Genomic DNA, 27,231 nt, shown 5'->3' with positions numbered 1-27,231 from the left:
CAGTACTAATGATTATCACCTATGGAATTTCGGGACTTTGAATATATATTTGAACTGAGGAGACCGAGACGAGTTCAACGGTACCCAAAAGTTATCATATTTACAATTTCTTCCCTTTCACAGTGCTTTTTTTAATGGTTTGCAGACTTTACCGCAAGATGGCAGTATTAGCAACTACGGTGTCGTCTGCTTACTTTTCTTTTTTTTCTATTCAGGTTATTTATTTATTTTAATTTAATTTTATTTATATAATTAAGTTAGGTTATTTAAGTTAGTTAACTTAGTTAAATAACTTAATCTAAAGTTATTTATTTATTTAACTAGTTTGGTTTGCACATTTTTACCGCGAGGTGGCGTGCTTCCAATTACAGTGTCGTCTGTTTAATTTTGTATTTTTTACGCAGCGATTTTGAAAATGAACTTCCTTAAGCTAGCATTAGAAGTAGACAAAGGTAAGGAAACGTGTATCGAGTGGTTACAAGATAAAAGTGTAATAGATGCAGAGATTGGATGAAATTACAAGTGTTCACCGAAGAGAACGATAAAGGCAAAGGAAAGCGGCGCGTAGTACTAGCCGACCGCGAGCGATAGCGAGCGTGTCGGCGGCTGAGGGACCATAGGCCCCGAGGTCGAGGAGCGCGGGGGGCGTGCGAAAAGGTCTTAAATCCAACTGCAGACGATCATCAGTGTGCTCGTCGATCAATATCTGTCTCTGTTGAAGGTATATACGACCGACTTGCCGGATTGCCTGTTAAACACGCGATAGGCCTAGCGGAGAGAGCGACGCGAGTCCCGATCATCGCGCGATCGCTGATAACTTTCTTATTTTTCGTCTCCGGTCCAAAAGTAGAGTATCGTTGAACTCGTCTCGGCCCCCTGAGTTCAGATATATACTCAAAGTCCGAAATTCCGTAGGTGGTAATGTATAGTATCCCAATGTTTCTACCATATAAAAGGACAAGTTACGGGATAAAGTTTACTTACGTGCACCGTCATGGCGTCCCTACTGTCCCCGAATCAAGCAAACAGAAAAATGGACAAAGATAAAGGAAAGAAAAGGAAGAAACGTCTACTAAAGATAAAGTGAAATCGTCAAAATAGAGCAAGGAATGTTCTAAAATGAAAGTAAGATCAAGTCATCAAGCGTGGAAAAAACAACAGGAAAAGTAAATATAACTTCGGGGAAAAAGTGAGTAGCAAATTTACGTTTCTTATATATTTTTATTTAAGAAAAACATTTAAAAATAGTCGCGTATCGGTAATTTTCGACGGTCGGCGTGTTGTTTAAGCGGGCACAAGTCTCAAACAACATGGCCACCGGAAGAGCCGCCATGACTGTGTGCACGTATATAAACGTTAACCAAGTTACGATAGAATCATCCGAACCATGTTTTCTTACTGAATAAATCGGAGAAAAGGAATTAGAAATACGTCAACGGTGAGTGAAAGATTATTTCTTTAAATGCCAGTGAAGTAAGTAGGTGAGTCGGTCGCCATCTTGTTTGTGAACATCGCCTTCACAAACAAGGTGACGACCGAAAGTGCCGCCATTGGGACTACCTACGTAAACTTATCCAACCTTTTCAACGCTATTGAAAAGTGATTTATCGTTTTGCAAATTATTTATTGACGTATTTAAAGTTGCAAGAATGAAAAATCAGTTATTAATGTAATTATTATTACTTAATTATGAACATAATTTTCTATTGTTTATTTTTATAAATTATAATATTACTAGTGTTTACGCACATCAGTACAATGAATNAGGAAAAAAATAATTATAAAAGACAACTGTATGAGCATTTAAATATAATTAGACAAACTGACAAAATGAATAACAACAATGGTAGAGAGATTCACCAATCATGGTTAAGCATTATAAAAAGGAGTGAGGAGAAAGTATAAAAGAGGAAATACGAATGTATGGTAAATAAAATTAAGTTGTTACAGACAAAACAAAAGAAGTAAGTGTAATAGGAAAAATACTATAGATAATAATTAAATTTATTGTTTTAAAATAATTTTAATGTTAATGTTAAAAAATTAGGAATGTGTAAAATCGTATGGTTGTTGTGGATCGGAATTTTAAGTGAAGATATAGTGAAGTTTGGAAAAACAGAAGTTGTAAGAGTTTTAAATATTTATTGTCGGGAAATGTTTAAGTTCTTTGTTTAACTTTTAGTGATAATTATACCGAAAAATGTTTTTATTTGTTCATTTATAAAAAGTGTCGTTTAAAGGCCTGCTGAGGAGGGACGATCAAGTCCGAAACACATGTCTGAAGTGTATGTGTTCAGGTGAACTAAATAAAGAACATTATTTTGAACTGTAAGACTGAATATCTGCATCCATAATTTTCCAGTATAATAAGTCCTGTTAATATATAGATAGTACTAGTATACAAAACATATTATAAATAATTAATCTAATTTAATTTATACTGCATAAATAAATGCAAGCTCGCAAATACAACTCACTCACGCAATGACTTGCGTAAGTATTTATTACGTAAACGTTCTAAAAATACAGCTTTGTGCAATCAATACTCATATCTCCCGGAAGGAACCCCCTAGGAAGATCTCACAAGTGTTGCGTTGCGTTAATAAACATACGTTTACCATCAGTTATATTTGAATTAATAAGTATTTACATTTGAATATACAACTAATAAGTAATGCTTGGAAGTTTCAATATACAGTACTTTTACGTATAAAATTTTTAACCGTACAAGCTAATTTTGTCACTGGTCCTACTGGCATTTGTCAAATTGTTCTTTGACCAGTATTCCCGTGTATCGTGTCGTAGATGCCCCTTTCGAATCGATATCACTAAGGGGCCGTCCATAAATTACATANAAAATCAGTTATTAATGTAATTATTATTACTTAATTATGAACATAATTTTCTATTGTTTATTTTTATAAATTATAATATTACTAGTGTTTACGCACATCAGTACAATGAATTTTAGTTATTTTCGTAATCTACTACTAGTATTGTATTTCGCACATCCGCTGATACACAGCAGATTTGTTTTGCATGCATTAGAGCCCTACGATAAGGATAATGCAGTATTACCACTGGAAGAATCAGCCTTAAATGATGAATTTCAACGCAAATTGATGGAAAGAATGGTTTATAGTAATATCACAAGGATTGTCGCCATGTTTACTGCGACATCTCTATACTTTACTATTGAATATAAAGGAAATGGTAAATGTAGTTTGTTGATGAATTCGAATTCTGTGATGCCCATGCTGAAAAGTATAGAAAATATCGGAAATATGTTGAAGTTATGGAAATTATGCGCGAAAATTGGTGACAAAGAGTGAGTTTTTTTTAATTATGCAAAATGTATGGNTGTATCGTGTCGTAGATGCCCCTTTCGAATCGATATCACTAAGGGGCCGTCCATAAATTACATATGGGAGACTTCGGCCATTCTAAACCTCACAAACCTTTGTGTTAGAAACCGTAATATTTTCATTGAACAGAAACGTAGAAATAAGATTGCATGAAAAAAGGTTAGAAAAAAGGTTGCATGGTTATATCTCCTCCCTACTGGATAGCAGTGTTCTGGTAGCACAAGATCCTGCAATAGTAGTTAAAGAGTTGCAAGATATAGCTCTGATAAATGAGAAAGTGGGAACAGTATTGGATTATGAGAGTTTATACCCTTCAATTAAAATTGAGTCTTGTTTGGAAACGTTAATGGCGTTCTTGTTTAAAGAAAACCCAGAGTTGATACACCACAGGAACGAAGTTTTAGAGATGGCTAACCTTGTATGTTGTGAATCCTTCTTTGGCTTTGAAGGCCAAACGTACAAACAAAACAGGGGAGTTTCTATGGGAAGCCCAATATCGGGGCTTCTATGCGAATTGGTGGTAAGAAAAATTGAGGAAAAGGTTGTGCATAGCTTCAGAAATGATATTGTTTACTTAAAGAGATATGTCGACGATATCTTTATACTATGGAAAAATAATCGAGAAAGCAGTAATTTTATAGAAAGAATCAACGATAACAAAGACGGCCTAAACCTGAAGCTAGAGCAAAAAAGTTCCGTAGTGATACACTTCTTGGATATTAATATCATCTTTAAGAAAGGGCATTTATCTACTAGTGTGTATACTAAACTAATGCATAGCCCACTCTACATTCCTGCGCAGTCCAATGATCCATTTCGTTACAAATTAGCAGCTTTTCGTGCCTTAGTTAGAAGGGCTTTTCTATATTGCGATAACATTATGGACAGAAATAAAGAAATGAAAAGGATTATGCAGATAGCAGAAACCTTGGGTTACAGNAATTCTGTGATGCCCATGCTGAAAAGTATAGATAATATAGGAAACATGGTGAAGTTATGGAAATTATGCGTGAAAATTGATGATAAAGAGTGAGTTTTCTGTTTAATTATGCGAAATGTATTGTTACTAGTGAAGTATTGCATGTAATAAATAGGGCATAATGTTCATTTCTTTCACTATTCATTTATCTAATAAGAAATTATATCGAAAGCTTTAGAATATCAAATGCCAATTATTTTAATGGATCACTTAAAGAATGGAATCAAAATAATTTCTATCCTGGCAGAAAGTATGATTCGTCTAAAACGTTTTATCAATTAAAGCATTGTAAGTATAAATGATTCATCTGTACACTAATAAGAGAAGATTACTCATGTTTACATGAATTTTTAGTCTGTAAAGAAAACCAGTGTGAAAATGGTGGAACGTGTCGCGATACTTTAGAAGGTTATAAGTGCCTATGTAGGCCTCAATTTCGCGGGCGCAATTGCTCTATATGGAGGTTCTCAAGGCCAGTAAATAATTGTCCTCTCAAATGCTGGAACAAAGGATACTGTGCTTCAGAAAATGGAACTTTCAGATGCGTTTGTAAAGCTGGATTTTCGGGAAAATTTTGTGAAATATATAACGCATGCAGGAAATGTATGAATATATTTACACAATTTTTAAAACATTCGTAATGGTTGATGGTAATATACGAATTATTTCTTTAATAGCCAAGTGCTTAAATGGTGGAACATGTTATACGAGTACAAGATTACGCATTCCCAAATGTCTGTGCACAGCAGGATTTCGAGGTGAATACTGTGAAGAAAACATAGACGATTGTGAATTCCACCAATGCCAAAATGCCGGAACCTGTATTGATAAAATACAGGTAATCTTTCTGTGGAAACTAATGGAATATCACATCTGAACTATAATGTATATAAATACAGCAGTTGTTACTAATTATAACCATTTATTTCTAGAAATATTCGTGTTGTTGTCCTCCTGGATATACCGGGAACCGTTGTGAGAAGAAATTAACGTGTTTCCGAAATGATTGTAAAAACGGAGGAACGTGCATTCTTGTTGGAAGAAGCGAAAAATGTGTTTGTTTGAAGGGATTTGCCGGAAGACGTTGCGAAATAAATAATCAGTGCCGTAAGAATCCGTGTTTAAATGACGGAATTTGTATTCCTTCTTTTCCTCACTACGAATGCAAGTGTCAGCCGGAATATACAGGAAAAAATTGCGCTAAACGTGAGCCATATTCTTTGACAGCATTTAAGATTAATTAAGAAATGAATTATTATAATATAATATTGTTATTTATTTTATATTAATTTTAAGATGTAATATTTATAAAGTATTTGGTTAGCAACACTAAATGTAACAGTACACGAAATTGAAAAATTTATTTAAAGCTGTCAAATGATAGCTGTATGACCGAGTGATCATGGAGCGGCTGATCGCTCTCGAGGGTCCGGGATTGAATGAGGACTTTTCGAAAAATCCAGGGAATCTGTCGAATTCCGTACCTTAACTTCAGCGGGCCCATTGTGTTCCTGGTTTAATTNAGGTCCAAAATATATGATTATTAATTAGTTAATTATTATGTACTATTGTTTATAAAATACTTTATGTGAACAAATTAAAAAATATAAAGATTTAATGAATTCCAATGAACAATTTGTTTTAAGAACTTCATTTTTTAATTATTAACAATCTTTTTTTATTATTATTATTATTAATCAATGTCATAACATTCATTTTTATATAAATTTTAATTTTCACAAAAGGACACAAAAACTTTGACAGCTCGAGTAGCTAGTGCACGCCACAGTGGGTCCTGGGACGATTCCAGGAGGACAAAAGTAAAAAAATGCATAACTGATAATGACCCTTACACATTTATGTATTAATAAAAAACATCCCAGTGAGTCAATTGCTGCCGATAATTTTTAAAATACGCCCCGTGGCTTTGCTAAGCAACAAATGAAAAGCATCAGTTTTATATCTGGTTGGAATCATAACGTTAGTGTCGTGTTCGGACTTGTTTTGAATAGTTGTTTCGCTGGCTGTTTTAAGTGTTTTTATCCAATATTAAGNCCCTTCTTTTCCTCACTACGAATGCAAGTGTCAGCCGGAATATACAGGAAAAAATTGCGCTAAACGTGAGCCATATTCTTTGACAGCATTTAAGATTAATTAAGAAATGAATTATTATAATATAATATTGTTATTTATTTTATATTAATTTTAAGATGTAATATTTATAAAGTATTTGGTTAGCAACACTAAATGTAACAGTACACGAAATTGAAAAATTTATTTAAAGCTGTCAAATGATAGCTGTATGACCGAGTGATTATGGAGCGGCTGATCGCTCTCGAAGATCCAGGATTGAAACAGGACCTTTCGAAAAATCTAGGGAATCTGTCGAATTCCGTACCTTAAGTTCAGTTGGCCCATTGTGTTCCTGGTTTAAACCATACTAGGCTGTGTTCTTTGTGTCGCCAGGTTGAAAGTTAAAAATGTATCAAAAGATATTTTTAGCGAATATAACAGTTTATTAAATGTAAATGTAGTTTAATAAAACAATTAATAATATAATTTATAAAATTGTAATATTATTTAGTTCTACTGAGTACGGCAACTTTAGGATTTTGAGCAAAAAAAAAATCGGAAAATATATTTAAAAGCTTCCAAATAATAAGTAATTCGGGTATTATCTGCATATATAAATGCGGATGGTTGGTTGGTTGTTGGTTATACACTCGTAAGCCGTTCGACCAATTGCTACGAAAATCAGCAGTTGCATTCAAATCCTTCCAACTTGAATAATATCCTGTCTATTTGATTACTGTAGAATCAATTAATTTCTATTTATATTTGATTTACAGATTTACACGTAGGGTCATCTATTGGCAAAAAATTAACAAACTAAATATAATTTTTACAAAAAAGGATATAATTTTGAAAAATATATATTATATTCACTCAAATACTGCGACAATGATATACCGCGAAATAGACGCGATTTATAATTACTGCGACAGGTAACACATAGCAGTTGCCTGAGTGCAATCGAAAGATTTTCCCTGTGAATAATATAAATATTTAATTTTGCATATTAACACCTTTTACCTGTCTAACACGAAGCACTTTTGAAGTATTAATAGTAGACCAGTATTTATTAGAAGTCGTTGACCATCCTCTCAATCAGGAGGGGTTAACGACTACTTTTCGTGAAATTATTTCGACCTCCTTTTGCAACAATGCGTTCATTTAGTCGGACCAGCAGTATGGTGACGTTCGAATAGAAAAATTACATAATACGAGGTTACCGGCGGGAACAAAATATGATTTTAAGTGGTTTAATTCGGTAATCTTATAATGAAATTTCATTCCTTGACAGATTACACGTTGATATTGGGCTGCGAAAAGTACAATTTTTTAAAGTTAACATTAGGAAAAAATATGACATCTTAAAGTTTTTAAGATATTGTATTTCAATTGCTGTCTACTTGACCATTGAAAGTGTGCCACTTCATACCATTCGAGTACCGCGATAAACGTGATAATGTTAGGCTAAATTAAGCAAACTCTTGTTATTATTTCCGTTTTACTGTATGTTATAAATAGAAATTTATTATTTAATTTAAATACTTAAAATTTCAGAAAGGAAAATGTTGTACGCGTTGAAATTCGAACCAAAATCGAATTATTCAGTGAAGATAAGAGACATTCCTCCATTAAGTGAAATGACGATGTCTTTGTTCGTCAAATTTCCAAATTCTGGCATTTCGGAGAACCGAGGAACAATTTTCTCATTGAAATTCGAAGATAAATATTCTTATGTACCTGAAGGATTTGCTCTCAGTGACTTTCCATACGTGAGATTGGTAGCATTCAAAAGGATTTTTACTATAACTTACGCAGAGAGGTATCTCTTTTAATATACTATGTTTATATATAAAAGCATATACTCAATGTCTATGATGTTAGAACACAATACTTATTGCAATCATATACATACAATAAATTATTAAGACGCACATATCAATTTATATATTCAATATGTATATAATTTAGTAAGTATTATGATCGATTTAACATTGTACTCGTACTGTTAATGCAATAGTAAGAACGAATGAATTATAAGTCCCTTCCAGGCAGCGGCGTTATTAAAGGCGGGCCAACGTGAATGTGTTGAGATGAACCAGTAGAATTTTATGTAATTAATGTTATATGGAGCGCCAGGTGGGCGGATGGCCGAATGGTCGAGGTGGCATCCTATCGTTCTGGGAGCCCGGGATCGAAACCGTCTGGATATGTCAGTATCTCGTCCCTCAACAGTCCACTGTCGCCCTGACCGAGCTCATAATGAACTGGCTAAAAGAGGCCCTCTTAATACCCACAGAATGGAAAGAGTTAAAAAAAGGGAGGTAACAGGTGGTAATTCTGTTACCACCTTCGGATGCAAAAACTGTTTGTTACGGTTCTGATTTGGGGTCCCCCTACTTACTTTCTATAGAGGCTTTAAGATGAGTCCGCACTATGCGGATTGGCAATGCGGAATCGCAGTGGGTTTTCATTTTGAAGGAAGCTGAGTTGAACGGATGAAAGAAATATCGAATTCAGTAAAATTTCAACATGTGTTCTACAATTAAATTTATAAATAATAATAGAAATAGAAGACACGACACGAAATAAATAAAATAAAATGAATTTTAATTATGAAAAGATTTTTTGAAAATTTACTGGTGTTTTTTTCCCCTTTTACTTCGTGGGTTACAGGGACTTTGTCTCCTGTGGTGCGCCATGGGTCTGTGCTTAAAATGGCACGATTCAGGTTATCGTCCCATTTTATGCGCTTGTGCTATGAAGTCGTCGTTCTTCGTGAAATGATTTATATCTAGTTTTATGGGATTTCAGAATCGTTGAATATAAAGATCGCAATAAGCTTCGTCATCAAGTCTTTCATCAAATCACATTCACTGTATCTGTTTCAACTCTGAAGACTTTGGAGCGTACCTAAAATCTATTTTTTCAACGTTTAACTCATTGAATTATACTTAAAATTATTATACTAACGAACCGGCAGAATGTAGTTGAACAACTTTTTGACAGACACGTTTGTGAATACATGGCCTTTCGTTGTGTGGAAGGAAGGCGCAGTGTGGTTTTATATTGATAATTTTAAGCTCCTATCCGGAGGAGGTTTCTGGTTGTGATGGTTATATTCAGGCGTTAATGCAGTACTTATGAGAAATATGCAATTTGCAAACAAACCTCGTTATTAACGCTCTATACTGTTCTATTTTTTGTTTCCATTCTGTCGTTACAACGTAGAATGGGATCATATTAAGATTAAATTTGAGATTATTTTATAATCTAAATTTCTGTATTTAATTAATTTACATAATCACTAATCTGAATGAATGTATTTTTTGTAGTGATTTTTGGCACTCTTTCGTTCTGATGTGGGATGGAATGATCGGTAAAATATACGTTTATTGGGATGGAACTGAAGTGACGAAAGACAAAACATTCCAATCGAAACGAATTACTAAGTTAAACAGCAGTTTGGCTCTCGGTCAAAATCTAATTGGTAGAGGAGAGTCAGAACCATTCGTGGGAGCAATATCGCAGGTAATATTGTTATTATATTATTGTTTAAATAAACAAAAAATTTATATTGTAAACCTATTGAGATTTGAAATATCAATAGATTTTACTTCCCGACAAGAATTGTTTCTTAATGTAAGTACGTTTAATTCAAAGCATCAAGTTCTGATATAAACAATAGAAAATTTCAAATTAAATTAATATGCCTCAATGTTCTTAATTTATTCAAATATTATTTCATTTACCAGTACAGTGTGTAACAGGTAAATGTAAATAAAACAATTTTAATCTGTGTGACTGAATTGCAGTAATCTTAAATAACAGTTTAATAAGTCCTATTAAAGAAATTCACATTGTACTAGTGAATGAAATAATATATGAATAGAAAATTCTTTTTTAAGAAATGAATTTTTTGAAGTGTTTAATAAGTATAATATCACTTACGAATAATGGAGAGAGAATGATATTTCCGAGGTTTTTTATGAATGCTAAAAAGAAGAATGTTTTTTTTGTATGCGATTACTTTGAAAACTTTATGATCCACTCGCTCAACTTTTGAAGAACATCACGAGGAATTTCCTCCTATTTCTTAATAATAGCAGTTTTGGGTCTGCGTTATCACCAGAAGGCTCCAGACATTCTCTAAGGGTTCAAACTGATAATGTGAATGTCCAGTGCATGATTTGAACCCCGTTGGCAGATACCATTCCCAGATAATGTTGGTGGTATGAATGGGAGCGTCATGTTGCTGGAACTGCCACTGATGACCACTAGTCTTTCACCAGACGGAAGTAGATGTCTTTCTATCTGTTGTGTGTATCCTTTAGCATTCTGCCTTCTTTCAGGAGAGGCAATATTCGTTTTTCAAATTTGTGCTTTGGCGTACACTTCCCTCTCCTTTCTTAAATCACACTAATAGTATTAGCAACTATTACGCCCATCTACATCGAACTTTTCTTATCTGTCCACACTATATTCCTCCACCGTTTCTTCTAGGTCGTGTGATTTCTGTCCCAACTCAGTCTGGCAGCCTGTGTATATCTGTAAGAGTTGATTCCGGCTTTTTTTTTCCATATTCTAGATCATTGACAGAACGAATTACGTTCCAAACTGTCGCCGAGCTTACTCCATATTCGTGTTTTGCTGCAATATTTCTGAGAGATATTGTTCCATTCATAATTTCTCATAAAATTACTCATTTCTTAGGAGAAGTGAGTTATTGTCGCCTTTCAGCATTCTTCTTAACTCTATATTCTTCGCCTAATTTCAAATAATTGCTGGTTCTTATTTAGTTTCTTTACGACAAATATATAATGGCGTTGTTTATGAATTAAGGATAATGTATCGCGATTATTGATGGGTGTAAATCATTTCACAAAAGTAATTTTTGGATCTTCTAGGTAAATATATGGGACACAATGCTTCCAAAAGATTTTGTACGGAAAAAGCGATGTGGACTAAAGGGCAATGTCCTTTCGTGGGATGCCGTTCAGTCAAATGTTTACGGGGATGTAGGCATAGAACAGTATGTGGATCTATGTAAAGGTGAGTGAAATTACTGTTCGAACTATAGACATTGAAAAATTATTTCTGTGGTGTTTATTTAATTTTATTTTAACAGGAAAACTTTGCAATACAACCGAATGTTATTGTTACAAACAAAATTTGGCGGAATGTAAGTGATTTTTTTCAAAATATAGATGTGTTTTTGAGTCATTTGTTTTGATACTTTATGATGTACACAATAAGATTTATATTTTCGGTATTCGCTTATTTATTAAACATTGTTCAATGTTTTCAAATGTTGTTTAACTTTAATAACTGACGAAACAGAAACTTATTGAAATTATTGAAGGTTGTGAAAGAATTATGCTACTTTGGAAGTGTTTATGATAAGGTGAAAAAACACGGTATCGTTAGTTTGTTTATGGGAGTGAGAATGTATAGCTAGAATTATTGTAATAGTGTAGACATAGCAGCTACTAAAGAATTGCGCAGTGTCTTATTTAACTGCTTACAGAATGAAATTCGCACAGCAAAAAATTACTGTATTTTACCTGATTAGTACTTTTAGTCTTATTATAATTATCATTACGTCTATGTTTAACTCCTTAATTACTTAAATGGATCTGATGATAATCTGTAATTTGTACTAGGAAGCTGCATGAGAGGAACCGTGGTCAGGCACTCGAGAAAACTTACAAGATTTTCTTCTAAGTTTTAAAAAGGATTACAATTTGTAATTGTGTTCGGTTTAAGTATTGAATGACAGTGGAAGTTAGGAATGGAGTCGTGTGATTTGTAAAAATAAACCGAACAATTCAGGGATTGGGACGTGCCACACAGAAGCACGTGGTACACATCTACAATCGTACATTGAGGGACGAGCTTTCCTTTTAACAATTTTAGTCGAGCAGAATTTTCGTTGACAAAATGGAACACATTTATTTGAATGCCAGCGCTCGAACTTGATACTTTTTAATCATAAAGCATGCTGCATTCTTTTAGTTGCTATCTTTCACTCAATGAAAACGTTCCTTTTCAAAAGAGAATTGAATTGGACAGAGCACAGTAAATTATTAGTTGCGATTCACCGAAAGTTGGAAACTGAGCAATTACTAATACTTTAATTTTCGAAATTAACGACAATTTACGTGTAAACGGCAATGTTTACCGTGTTTTATTACTGGTTACCAGTTTACAATTTACCGGTAATCGGTTACTAGCAATAAAAAATGTCAGTGTATTTGGAATCCCCAACTGTAATGACAACCCGTAGGTAATTGCGTTGAATGTAACGATGTGATAATTTCTGCTTAACTATGTTAAATACCTTACATCATAACTGTTATGCTTACGACAACGAGGATTATATAAACGTTCGTAGCGACGATAATCTGTGTCGTCGTATCGGCAGAAATGACAGATAAAGATTATAATTTTCACGACACCACTAATACAAAATCCTACCGAATAAACCTTGTGGAAATTGATAAACGTTGAACGTGTACAGCACATACTATACATAAGCTGTATCGATTGAAAATTTATTGCGAAACTAATTGTGAAATTTATGTACGCTTTCAGATGAAACATGTTTAAGGCATTTGGATTCGTGTATTTCGTTTTTATGTTTACATGGAAAATGTACAAATGGAAAACTGTGCGAATGTCGCAAAGGTTTCTATGGAAAGTTTTGCCAATACTGTAATAAATTAATTTATTTTATAGAAAATACACAGAATATTGGAAGATGTAATAAAACATTGTATGTTCTTTTTTTTAGATGAAAACAAATGCTTAATAAATAATGGAGGATGCAGTCATTCCTGCAAAAGTTCATTTGGGAACGTGACTTGTACGTGTCCACCGAAGATGAAGTTATTAAGTGATGAAAAAACGTGCACAGGTACGGTACATTTTATCGACAATTATGTCACGTAAATACGAATTAATTTGAATTGCATTAATTAAATTCCATGCAGAAACAGAAAGATGCGTGATAGGAAATAGGATTTATGCGGTAAGTAAGCTTTTTAAGTACTTTAAGACGATTTTATCTTGATTGCTATTTATTTATTAAATTAGAATGGAGATACATGGAGTGAAAAATGCCAAAGGTGTCGATGTAACTTAACCGTTATAAAATGTTTCAATACATCTTGTCCGACATTGAATTGTCGCAAAGTAAGTTTGTCTTTAATTAAAAATGATTTTGAAACTCATGATAATTTGTTTAAAAACATTGATATGTATTCAAGAATGAATTAAGGATACAAGAACCCGGGACATGCTGTGCCATGTGTATCTCAAGTAATGATCAATATTATTATATGTAAACAGTGATGTCACTCTAAAAAATTTTACACTAAGTTCTGTTAGTAACAGAAGATATAATAAATATATAGTTTCTTTAAGCAGCAAATTTAATTATGTTTGTTTGCAACAACTGATTCTATAAGTTAAGTTTTCAGCAATATTTTATGGAATTAGCTTGAGTTTTCGTTAGAAATTCGAATATACTCCCGATGTATAGCAATTATCTTAGTTTTCAGTATTTTCTAACTAGTGAAAACTGTTTGAGGGACATCACTGTACTTATTTTTTTATTATATATTTATTTTATAACGGATAATGACATGCCATTTTAGATTCACGCTACTGTGGTATCAACAATAACAAGTTCGTAACATTCGATTTGGTGTCATTTACTCACAAAGGAATGTGCCAGTATGCGCTTCTACACGATTGCTTTGAAGGACAGTTCAGCATTAGATACGAAAAATCGGGAAGTAACACCACACAAAACGATTTCATCATTATTGCTAATTGTGCAAAGTTGAGGATCACCGCAGAGGGCACATGTATCATTGACGACGAAAGAATAGAAATTCCATACGCCATAAATACTAACATACGAATTATCAGAGATAAATTGGATAATTCTTTAACAATTTCGACTAAATCGTACGTCACCTTCATTTGGTACTCATCTACGAAGGTTAAAATATTTATAAACCAAGAACGGAAAGCGAAAGTTTGTGGATTGTGTGGGAATTTTAACGACGTCAAAGAGGATGATCGCGCAACTCTACCTTCAAAACTGATCTGGGTAACGATTAATTTCAGATTAAATTAGAGATTTCTAGTATTAAAATGCGAGATATAAAAACACTGAAACTGTTTTAGCCATCCACTTACAATAAGGAGAAATGTGGAAAAATCCTGACAGTGGATAATCGAACAGAACTGCCCACGGGACATGGACAAGATTACACGCAGGAATCAGATTACTATGACTACGTAACAAAGAAACCTGATAGTAATATCGACGAAGTTGTCGATAAGCTCATGAAACCACTTAAAATTATAGTTTTCTGCTTCACAGTCGCAGGATATTTATTTGTAATTTTATTATTTCTATTTTTATTATATAAAGAGAAACAAAATGTCGATTTGATAGAGTGAAGAAATATAGGGCTAAACAAAATTAAAATAATACTAAATTTATTTCTTCTTTTTTTGTGACTTTTTTGTAAAGTTATCATCGTGGTGCACATATGATTATGTGGTTCTTGCATGATACGTCTACTATTGTGCGTGAAATAACACACACCCACACATACATACATACATACATACATACATATATAGTATACAAATGATCATGAAGATCACATATAACTAGGAGAAAGTCACTTGTATAATATACAGATAAGACACTAGGCATATTAAATAATACAAATTCGTTTTTTTTTTACTACTGGGTGCATTAATAGACACAAGGCATTTTACATCATCTTTATTAATCTTCCTTAGGCCGATACGCGTCTCGCATAAGGCCCCTCATCCGTCGGTATTACAACCGGAATTTTCTTTAGGTTGCGTTGTTACATACAGGGTTCCTACGCACCTGGAAAGTCAGGGATTTTCATTAGTGTTTGGAAAAAGTCAGGAAATTTGTCGAAAATTGTCAAAAAGTCAGGGAATTTGTCAAAAATTGTCAAAAAGTCAGGGAATTTGTCTCCTTAACTGCGTTGTTGATTTGGTTTGCTGAATATAGATGACCAATCATAGCCATACGCAGGCGGCAAGAAGTAATGCTGCAATCTTTAAAACCCGAGATAACTCGGGAAAGTTCCATAGCGTTATATAAAACTCGGGCATTTGGGCCCTCCGAAAAAATTTTTGTTTTTTTTGGATGTTTTTTAAGTCTCCAAATTTTTTCAAAAATTTTTTCCCGCGCGAAAATATTTTATCGCGATTTTAATATACCTTTAATGACGCACGATTAACTCTTAATTGTTTTTTAATGGGAGTTTTTTTTATCAAATTTCATTCATCGTTCTAAAGTAGTAGTGCACGGATTTTACTTCGATAAAGTTATTTAAAGCTAGTTTCTGATGTCAAAAACGACCTCCAATAGTTTTTTAATTTTTTTAAATTAATATATTTTATTATATATACGTTTAATTAAGTCGGGGGGTCGGAAATCGCAATAAAAAAACGTAATTTTTGAAAAATATTTAAAAATATACGGCCAGCTAGTATTCACTCTACTTTAAACCCTTCTCCTCCCGAGACTTCTATGAGAATGTCCCGGGAAATCCCAACACCAGCTGTTCTCCAGGTCATCCAGCTGTAAACACAATGACTCATCGGTGTCAGATTTCACAGAAAGGCGAGACAATGGAAAATAAAGTTTGAAGCTTTTTCTTCAAAATTAACGCATTTCTTTCGTTTTTTTCCCAGTTTTAAATATTTTTTATGTTTAATTACATTAATATTAAAAATTAGTGGGTAGCAAGGGAGTTAATTAATAACAGGATAAACTACTTTTATGTAATAGTGTTTAATTTTTAATTTTAGTAATTCAGCGATTATAAAAAAATGAAATTGTTTATTAGAATAAAAAATAACTAATTAAAAATTTGTTTGCAAACTTTTAAAAGTTGAAATCGTAATTTATTAGAATGTTCACTTCAAAATAGCTAAACAGATCAGTAAAAATCTGTAATTTAATCGTTTTTCAGTTTAAAACATAAAAAATTATAAATAGTTACCCGACGTTTACAGTAAAATACTGGCGCTGACTTGTTGTTGGCACAAGCTTTTTATATTTGTTGTTACGATTTTCCTTGAATGTACTGTACTGCAAGCATATTTTCCCTCTCTCTTCCGTTTTTTTCCGCAACTTCGATACATAGTTTAATAATTAGTTAACTGAAATGACATTGGGTAACAAATATCACTGATTTTGGCAAATTTAGGGCTTAAAAACTGGCAAGATTGATCATGCTTGTAATAAATATTCTGTAGTTATATTTTCGAAAATCAACAGGTAATCCGATAGTTTAACCAATGTTAACTTGCTTATAATTAAAATTTAAAAATTAAAAAGCTGTAAATTTAAAAAAAAATAATTACATTACTAAAAAATTAAAATAAATTTGATTATTTTTTGTGCGAAACAACACCAAAACAATTTTTATAGTTATGTTGCAAAAGAAAGAGATTTGTAGTTACGATTCTCTGCGCTGAACTTCTATATTTTAATAACGTATAATTGTAATTTCGTTTGTTGTTTATTTCTGTATTTATTTTATTTTATAAGTTTTAAGAATCCCAATTTTCGTAATACTATGATGTCATAGGAATACAAGTGTGAGGTTCTGGAATTGTCCGGAACTAAAATAGAAAACGTAAAATAATTTAATTATTAGAGAAAAAAAGGAATGAACAGAAATTTTTTTTATAGAAACTTGAGGAATAGTCTAGACCAGGGGTCGCCAAACTTTTTTGATCGTCGACCCCCTACAACACCTCACATCGACCCCCACCAAAAAGTTTGTGTTACAAGCAAAAAAAAGCTCTTACTATTTTAATATATAGACTATCTTTTAATTTTACATTTTTTACATTTATTGTACATATGTTGTTAATAATTTTTGTAACTGATAATCAATGAGACGGCCAATGTTTTCAGCCAAGCTTGATAATCTTTTGCAAGATTATCAAGCTTGGCTGAAAACATTGGTTTGTTTAATTAAAATTTGCTATAAAAGTGAGAAAGATGGTTTGTGATATGATTTGCAATAATTATAAGAATTGTAATTAAGGGTTAAAATAAATAAATTTTGTCTGCATTAAGAAAATTTTATGCAAAGACGAAGTTTAATGCAAAATTAAGTAAATAATAAATAAAAATTATTAAAAATAATTATTAAAACTCTGGCCTTTACACCGAAACCGAAATCAAAATGGCGGCAACGAAACTGTTTTTTTCTTTTAATGAGTTGCCAATTCAGCTATTTTTTATACATTTAGTAGATTTATGAACAATCTAGCTAAAAAAATCAAACAATTCTAATGGAAACAAAATGATTTGGTTGTTATTATTAAAATGCCTAGCTGTAAATTTGAATTTTGAGTTGGCAACATTATTTTTAATTAATGTATATGCGGATGCGGATTGGATGTCGTTTAAATATTTTACGTACTTGTGACAAAACGTCTTACACATTGCTATCTGATCTGGTTCATCTGTCTTTTAAATTATTATTATTATTCAACGGTACCCAAAAGTTATCATATTTACAATTTCTTGCCTTTCACAATGCTTTTTTTTAATGGTTTGCAGACTTATCAGCAACTACGGTGTCGTCTGCTTACTTTTATTTTTTTTTTCTATTTAGGTTATTTATTTATTTTAATTTAATTTTATTTATATAATTAAGTTAGGTTATTTAAGTTAGTTAACTTAGTTAAATAACTTTAGGTTAAGTTATTTATTTATTTAACTAGTTTGGTTTGCACATTTTTACCGCGAGGTAACGTGCTTCCAATTACGCTGTCGTCTGTTTAATTTTGTATTTTTTACTCAGCGATTTTGAAAATGAACTTCCTTAAGCTAGCATTAGAAGTTGTCAAAGGTAAGGAAACGTGTATCGAGTGTTTACAAGATAAAAGTCTTCTTCGTAAATCAAAAAAGTGTAATAGATGCAGAGATTGGATGAAATTACAAGTGTTCACCGAAGAGAACGATAAAGGCAAAGGAAAGCGGCGCGTAGTACTAGCCGACCGNAGAACCCGGGACATGCTGTGCCATGTGTATCTCAAGTAATGATCAATATTATTATATGTAATCAGTGATGCCACTCTAAAGAATTTTACACTAAGTTCTGTTAGTAACAGAAGATACAATAAGTTTACAGTTTCTTTAAGCAGCAAATTTAAATGTTAGTTTGGAGCAACTGATTCTATAATTTAAATTTTCAGCAATATTTTATGGAATTAGCTTGAGTTTTCGTTAGAAATTCGAATATACTTCCGATGTATAGGAATTATCTTAGTTTTCAGTATCTTAGTTAAACTGTTTAAGTGACATCACTGTACTTATTTTTTTTATTTTATATTTATTTTATAACGGATAATGACACGCCAATTTAGATTCACGCTACTGTGGTATCAACAATAACAAGTTCGTGACATTCGATTTGGTATCATTTACTCACAAAGGAATGTGCCAGTATGCGCTTCTACACGATTGCTTTGAAGGACAGTTCAGCATTAGATACGAAAAATCGGGAAGTAACACCACACAAAACGATTTCATCATTATTGCTAATTGTGCAAAGTTGAGGATCACCGCAGAGGGCACATGTATCATTGACGACGAAAGAATAGAAATTCCATACGCCATAAATACTAACATACGAATTATCAGAGATAAATTGGATAATTCTTTAACAATTTCGACTAAATCGTACGTCACCTTCATTTGGTACTCATCTACGAAGGTTAAAATATTTATAAACCAAGAACGGAAAGCGAAAGTTTGTGGATTGTGTGGGAATTTCAACGACGACAAAGAGGATGATCAGGCAACTCTGCCTTCAAAACTGATCTGGGTAACGATAATTTCAGATTAAATTAGAGATTTCTAGTATTAAAATGCGAGATATAAAAACACTGAAACTGTTTCAGCCATCCACTTACAATAAGGAGAAATGTGGAAAAATCCTGACAGTGGATAATCGAACAGAACTGCCCACGGGACATGGACAAGATTACACGCAGGAATCAGATTACTATGACTACGTAACAAAGAAACCTGATAGTAATATCGACGAAATAGTCGATAAGCTCATGAAACCACTTAAAATTATAGTTTTCTGCTTCACAGTCGCAGGATATTTATTTGTAATTTTATTATTCCTATTTCTATTATATAAAGAGAAACAAAATGTCGGTTTGGTGGAGTGAAGAAATATAAACAAAATTAAAATAATACTAAATTTATTTATTTTGTTTTTGTGACTTTTTTGTAAAGTTATCATCGTCGTGTACATATTATGATTATGGTTTGAGCATAATTTGTCTGCTATTGTGCGTGAAATCACACACACACTCACACATTCATATATATAGTATCTTCAGATGTGATTTGTCTACTAAGTAGACAAATCACATCTGAATAGAAGTAGAATGTCACTTGCTTAATTAGTATATACAGATAAGATGCAATTATATTTTATAATACGAATTCATTATCCGAGGAGACAGATTGCAGATCCAGTCGTAGATGTTAATTTATTGAATATTTTCTCGCCTTCTTTAAGTCATTGAAATTACATAAATTGATGTGTATATTACATAATTAGAATTTTAGGTGAAAAAATACGGTTGGGGTTCTTGTACATGCTTGGTCTTCAGTTTCTGTTTTCTCCTGTCCGCGCTGTTCATTAGCTAGCCTATAAGTGGTAAACACTTTATACATGTATTTCTCGACATTTCAAGGGAGTCACAGATCAAAAGTCTAACCAACTGTCTAAACCAAATTACATAAAAACTATTCATTTCACACGTAGATCGTTTACTATGAAAGTAGTGTAAGTCCATTTCCCCTTGTGTTAAGATATTGAAGTTTGCATTTTAGTCGATTCAAATCTACCGAAAATTTATGATTACGTCTCCTGATTTTAGTTATCACATATCTGGAAACACTCGAATACTATTTTGGGGGACCACAGAAAAAATATTAAGCTGAAAGAGACAAAGTCAAAAAAGATTGAGAAACACTGCTTTACATTATCATATAAGATCACTTCTGAGCTTTTAGTGCCACGTTTGTTGCCTAATGTGTTATTTTGCCATTGTATGGGAGAATCCAAGTACTATTAGACATCTGGAACTTTTATAATTATAGTATATTTGTGTACGGGAGAAAACACAAAGAAAACTACGTGTCCTTTACCAGACATTCTACTTAAACCTTTCCTCCAGTTTAGCTAATAAACCGAAAATTTTATCTTACATTCTTAGCATTTTCTCCAAAATATGGCTATCGCGAACATCACGATTTGTAGAATTTATAGGGAAGCCGGAAAGCCATTTAGCCAGAATGTATTTTCTTACAGATAGTTTTAAAGTCATGTTCTTATACAATTTATTATATGAATGTTAATATAAATGGCTCATGGCGTAATTCCTCCGTGCCTGCCCGTATCACATCGCGTATTTACGCTACAGGAGGCCCGATAGGATACTAGAACCGCCTTCCATTTATAACTGTAATAAATGATCCCTTTGTTTTGATTTTGTAATCTTAAATACACTCACACGTGTCCAGTACAATATTGTTCATACCGATAATTCCTTCTTGGTGCGCTAATTTTTATGGCAATGAGTGTATGTCGGGCAACGCAAAGTATAGGTGTAAAATGAAAAGTTACAACAAACCCAATTATACGATTATAATTATTATTCTGTTATATATATGGATGGTGTTTTGTTTCAATGCTTTCTAGATCTTACTCATTCAGAATGGTTTAATGCTTTACAACTATTAAATTCAATTAATGTGGAGGTATTTCACAGATGATACAGTAAACGAGGGATTAGTAGTTACTTTAGAACAATTAAAACCCAGGATAGTGTCTAAAAAACAGGCTAATTGGGCCTGAAATCCTGTATCACCAGCAAACTTTTAATAGACAATAATTGAAAAATCAGTTATTAATGCTACTACTATTATTAGCATTTGTTTCTCACACTTGCTGATATACCACAGATTTGTTTTGCTTGTGTTTCCGATATAATAAAATGAAAAAAAATATATTATAGTATCGGAATATTCTGAATTTAATTGTGACACGAAAAATACATCGATTAGTATGTTTGCCCATAAAGTTTGTTCGAAATGTTATGGTGGTGGTGAATTAAATTATCGAAAGGATCGTGATTCTGTTTCTTTTAGATGCCACAGGTGCAAGATAAACAGTTGGTCATTTGAAGCAAATCTGGGAAAATTTCTTGAGGAACTACTTTTTTGTTTATTTGGCATCTAATTTGCATAGAATGCACGTTGAACGTCAGCTGTATGGCTGTGGGCGTGAGTAGTCGAACAGCTGTTGAATGGGGAATTTCATACGACGCATGATGATTGTTTTATCGTCTAATTTTACCGGAACGGAAATTGGATGGACCTGGAAATGTTTTCGAAATCGAAGAGATTGTTGTGAGCAAAATAATAAAAAAAAACTAGGAGAAAGGTTCGAACTCTTTGTTCGGCATACGAATAAGTTTTATCCAGGAGCGAGTCGTGTTTTGGTTTGGAAAGAGCCAGATATTGTACCTTCAGTTCTGAAAATAAGTGCGAAATTAATCCGTAAATCATAAGAGGATGAATGTAGACGTTTGTGTTAAGAATGCGGAAAAAGTTTCTATCATGGAAAAGGACAAAGTTACGATGGAGTCATCTGAACCATGTTTTTTACCGAATAAATCGGAGAAAAGAAATTAGAAATACGTCAACGGTGAGTGAGAGATTATTTATTTAAATGCCAGTGAAGTAAGTAGGTGAGTCGGTCGCCATCTTGTTTGTGAACATCGCCTTCACAAACAAGATAGCGACCGGAAGTGCCGCCATTTTGATTACCTAGGCAAACTTTTATCTACTTCTCAACGCTATTGCAATTATTAAAAAAACACTGCCACAAGAAAACTGCTACTCTGGAGTATTTAAATTTACAACAATGAAAAATCAGTTACTAATGCTATTATTATTATTTAACATAACAATGAACATAATTTTATATTGTTTATTTTCATAAATTGTAATATTACTAGTGTTTACTCACATCAGTACAATGAATTTTAGTTATATTCGTAATCTTGTATTGTGTTTCGCACACTTGCTGATACACCAAAGATTTATTTTGCATGCATTAGAGCCCTACGATAAGGATAACGCAGTCTTAGTAGTGGAAGAATCAGCCATGAATGATGAACATCAACGCAAATTGATGGAAAGAATGGTTTATAGTAATATCACAAGGATTGTCGCCAAATTTACTGCGACATCTCTATACTTTACTATGAAATATAAAGGAAATGGTAACTGTAGTTTGTTGATGAATTCGAATTCTGTGATGCCCATGCTGAAAAGTATAGATAATATAGGAAACATGGTGAAGTTATGGAAATTATGCGTGAAAATTGATGATAAAGAGTGAGTTTTCTGTTTAATTATGCGAAATGTATTGTTACTAGTGAAGTATTGCATGTAATAAATAGGGCATAATGTTCATTTCTTTCACTATTCATTTATCTAATAAGAAATTATATCGAAAGCTTTAGAATATCAAATGCCAATTATTTTAATGGATCACTTAAAGAATGGAATCAAAATAATTTCTATCCTGGCAGAAAGTATGATTCGTCTAATTTAGCCAGAATGTATTTTCTTACAGATAGTTTTAAAGTCATGTTCTTATACAATTTATTATATGAATGTTAATATAAATGGCTCATGGCGTAANCCGCCATGACTGTGTGCACGTAGGTAAACGTTAAGCAAGTTACGATAGAATCATCCGAACCATGTTTTCTTACTGAATAAATCGGAAAAAAGAAATTAGAAATACGTCAATGGTGAGTGAAAGATTATTTCTTTAAAAGCCAATGTAGTAAGTAGGTGTGCAGTTCGCCATCTTGTTTGTGGACATCGCCTTCACAAACAAGGTGACGACCGAAAGTGCCGCCATTGGGACTACCTACGTAAACTTATCCAACCTTTCCAACGCTGTTCAAAAGTGATTTATTTTTACGCAAATTATTTATTGGCGTATTTAAATTTGCAAGAATGAAAAATCAGATATTAATGTAATTATTATTACTTAACATAATTTTCTATTGTTTATTTTTATAAATTGTAATATTACTAGTGTTTTATTGTTTATTTTTATAAATTGTAATATTACTAGTGTTTACTCACATCAATATGAATTTCAGCTATATTCGTAATCTACTACTAGTATTGTATTTCGCACACTTGCTGATACACCACAGATTTGTTTTGAGTGCGTTAGAGCCCTACGATAAGGATAACGCAGTCTTACTACTGGAAGAATCAGCCATAAATGATGAATTTCAACGCAAATTGATGGAAAGAATGGTTTATAGTAATATCACAACTATTGTCGTCATGTTTACTGCGCCATCTCTATACTTTACTATTGAATATATGGGAAATGGTAAATGTAGCTTGTTGATGAATTCGAATTCTGTGATGCCCATGCTGAAAAGTATAGAAAATATCGGAAATATGTTGAAGTTATGGAAATTATGCGCAAAAATTGATGATAAAGAGTGAGTTTCTTTTAATTATGCGAAATGTATGGTCACTTGTGAAGTATTGCATATAGTTTACACGATATAATATTAATTTCGTGCACTATTTGTTTATCTAATAATAAATTATATCGAAAGCGTTAGAATATCGAATGCCATTTATTTCAATGGATCACTTAAAGAATGGAATCAAAATAGTTACTATCCTGGCAGAAAGTATGATTCGTCTAAAAAGTTTTATCAATTAAAGCATTGTAAGTATAAATGATTCATCTGTACACTAATAAGAGAAGATTACTCATGTTTACATGAATTTTTAGTCTGTAAAGAAAACCAGTGTGAAAATGGTGGAACGTGTCGCGATACTTTAGAAGGTTATAAGTGCCTATGTAGGCCTCAATTTCGCGGGCGCAATTGCTCTATATGGAGATTCGCAAAACCAGTAAATAATTGTCCTCTCAAATGCTGGAACAAAGGATACTGTGCTTCAGAAAATGGAACTTTCAGATGCGTTTGTAAAGCTGGATTTTCGGGAAAATTTTGTGAAATATATAACGCATGCAGGAAGTGTATGAATATATTTACACAATTTTTAAAACATTCGTAATGGTTGATGGAAATATACGAATTATTTCTTTACTAGCCAAGTGCTTAAATGGTGGAACATGTTATACGAGTACAAGATTACGCATTCCCAAATGTCTGTGCACAGCAGGATTTCGAGGTGAATACTGTGAAGAAAACATAGACGATTGTGAATCCCACGAATGCCAAAATGCCGGAACCTGTATTGATAAAATACAGGTATTCTTTTTATGGAAACTAATGGAATATCACATCTGAAGTATCATGTTTATAAATACAGTAGTTATTACTAATTATAACTATTTATTTTTAGGAATATTCGTGTTGTTGTCCACCTGGATATACCGGGAACCTTTGTGAGAAGAAATTAACGTGTTTCCGGAATGATTGTAAAAACGGAGGAACGTGCATTCTTGTTGGAAGAAGCGAAAGATGTGTTTGTTTGAAGGGATTTGACGGAAGACGTTGCGAAATAAATAATCAGTGCCGTAAGAATCCGTGTTTAAATGACGGAATTTGTGTTCCTTCTTTTCCTCGCTACGAATGCAAGTGTCAGCCGGAATTTACTGGAAAAAATTGCGCTAAACGTGAGCCATATTCTTTGACATCATTTAAGATTAATTAAGAAATAAATTCCTAAGCCGTTCGACCAAGTGCTACGAAAATCAGCAGTTGCATTCAAATATTTCTAAAATGAATAATGACCTGTATATTTGATTACTATAAAATCAATTAATTTCTATCTATATTTGATTTGCTGATTTACACGTATCGTCATCTATTGGCATTACATTAACAAACTAAATATAAATTTTACAAAAAAGGATATAATTTTGAAAATATATATTATGTTCACTCAAATACTGCGACAATCATATACCGCGAAATAGACGCGATTTATAATTACTGCGACAGGTAACGCAGCAATTGCATGAGAGCAATCGAAAGAGTTACCCTGTGAATAGTATAAATATTTAATTTTGCATATTAACACCTTTTACCTGTCTAACACGAATCACTTTTGAAGTATTAATAGTAGACCAATATTAATAGATAGTCGTTGATTATCCTCTCTATCAGGAGGGGTCAACGACTACTTTTGGTAAAATTATTTCGACCTCCTTCTGCAACAATCCGTTCTTTCAGTCGGACCAGCAGTATGGTGACATTCGAATAGAAAAATTACATAATACGAGGTTACCGGCGGGAACAAAATATGATTTTATGTGGTTTAATTCAGTAATCTTATAATGAAATTTCATTCCTTGACAGATTACATGTTGATATTGGGCTGCGAAAAGTACAGTTTTTTAAAGTTAACATTAGGAAAAAATATGACATCTTAAAGTTTTTAAGATATTGTATTTCAATTGCTGTCTACTTGACCATTGAAAGTGTGCCACTTCATACCATTCGAGTACCGCGATAAACGTGATAATGTTAGGCTAAATTAAGCAAACTCTTGATATTATTTTCGTTTTACTGTATGTTATAAATAGAAATTTATTATTTAATTTAAATACTTAAAATTTCAGAAAGGAGGATGTTGTACGCGTTGAAATTCGAACCAAAATCGAATTATTCAGTGAAGATAAGAGACATTCCTCCATTAAGTGAAATGACAATGTCTTTATTCGTCAAATTTCCAAATTCTGGCATTTCGGAGAACCGAGGAACAATTTTCTCATTGAAATTCGAAGATAAATATTCTTACGTACCTGAAGGATTTGCTCTCAGTGACTTTCCATACCTGAGTTTGGTTGCATTCAAAAGGACTTTTGCTTTAACTTACGCAGAGAGGTATCTCTTTTAATATACTATGTTTATATATAAAAGCATATACTCAATGTCTATGATGTTAGAACACACTACTTATTCCAATCATATACATACAATAAATTATTAAGAAGCACATATCAATTTATATATTCAATATGTATATGATTTAGTAAGTATTATGTATGATTTTAGTAAGTATTAAGATTTAACATTGTACTCGTACTGTTAATGCAATAGTAAGAACGAATGAATTATAAGTCCCTTCCAGGCAGCGGCGTTATTAAAGGCGGGCCAACGTGAATGTGTCGAGATGAACCAGTAGAATTTTATGTAATTAATGTTATATGGGGCGCCAGGTGGGCGGATGGCCGAATGGTCGAGGTGGCATCCTGTCGTTCTGGGAGCCCGGGATCGAAACCGTCTGGCTATGTCAGTATCTCGTCCCTCAACAGCCCACTGTCGCCCTGACCGAGCTCATAATGAACTGGCTAAAAGAGGCCCTCTTAATACCCACAGAATGGAAAGAGTTAAAAAAAAGGGAGGTAACAGGTGGTAATTCTGTTTCCACCTTCGGACGCAAAAACTGTTCGTTACGGTTCTGATTTGAGGTCCCCCTACTTAATTTCTATAGAGGCTTTAAGATGAGTCCACACTATGCGGATTGGCAATGCGGAATCGCAGTGGGTTTTCATTTTGAAGGAAGCCGAGTTGAACGGATGAAAGAAATATCGAATTCAGTAAAATTTCAACATGTGTTCCACAATTAAATTCATAAATAATAATAGAAATGGAAGACACGACACGATATAAATA

At 32.8% G+C, this 27,231-nt stretch overlaps 2 protein-coding genes across 2 annotated transcripts in view; both read left to right on the top strand.

Annotated features, from left to right (window-relative positions):
* Nucleotides 1-27,231, top strand: part of LOC111621884 — a 76,680-nt gene that overhangs the window by 11,482 nt on the left and 37,967 nt on the right. The window contains exons 12-18 of the mRNA XM_023364140.1: nucleotides 3,063-3,328; nucleotides 3,495-4,394; nucleotides 4,517-4,632; nucleotides 4,699-4,947; nucleotides 5,022-5,182; nucleotides 5,277-5,550; nucleotides 26,175-26,439. Coding sequence (XP_023219908.1) covers nucleotides 3,063-3,328; nucleotides 3,495-4,394; nucleotides 4,517-4,632; nucleotides 4,699-4,947; nucleotides 5,022-5,182; nucleotides 5,277-5,550; nucleotides 26,175-26,439 — 2,231 coding nt within the window. The remainder of the gene's footprint in view (nucleotides 1-3,062; nucleotides 3,329-3,494; nucleotides 4,395-4,516; nucleotides 4,633-4,698; nucleotides 4,948-5,021; nucleotides 5,183-5,276; nucleotides 5,551-26,174; nucleotides 26,440-27,231) is intronic.
* LOC111621894 (kielin/chordin-like protein) lies at nucleotides 7,988-15,402 on the top strand. The gene is made up of 11 exons (XM_023364147.1): nucleotides 7,988-8,236; nucleotides 9,750-9,945; nucleotides 11,322-11,466; nucleotides 11,543-11,596; nucleotides 13,009-13,128; nucleotides 13,208-13,330; nucleotides 13,407-13,444; nucleotides 13,510-13,608; nucleotides 13,683-13,734; nucleotides 14,073-14,533; nucleotides 14,611-15,402. Exons 1-11 carry the CDS (start codon nucleotides 8,055-8,057, stop codon nucleotides 14,887-14,889), a joined length of 1,749 nt encoding a protein of 582 aa, XP_023219915.1. The 5' UTR covers nucleotides 7,988-8,054; the 3' UTR covers nucleotides 14,890-15,402.

This window comes from Centruroides sculpturatus, unplaced genomic scaffold (assembly GCF_000671375.1).
Source record: "Centruroides sculpturatus isolate CEXI.00-Female unplaced genomic scaffold, Cexi_2.0 scaffold200, whole genome shotgun sequence".
NCBI lineage: Eukaryota > Metazoa > Arthropoda > Arachnida > Scorpiones > Buthidae > Centruroides > Centruroides sculpturatus.
This window is presented reverse-complemented; position numbering and strand designations above follow the sequence as displayed.

Excerpts from the sequence above, each read along its gene's own strand:
- LOC111621894 (XM_023364147.1), top strand. The coding sequence starts at position 8,055 with ATGACGATGTCTTTGTTCGTCAAATTTCCAAATTCTGGCATTTCGGAG. Across the intron at positions 13,445-13,509 it reads TAGGAAATAGGATTTATGCG|AATGGAGATACATGGAGTGA; the intron begins GTAAGTAAGCTT and ends TTATTAAATTAG. Across the intron at positions 13,735-14,072 it reads CTGTGCCATGTGTATCTCAA|ATTCACGCTACTGTGGTATC; the intron begins GTAATGATCAAT and ends ATGCCATTTTAG.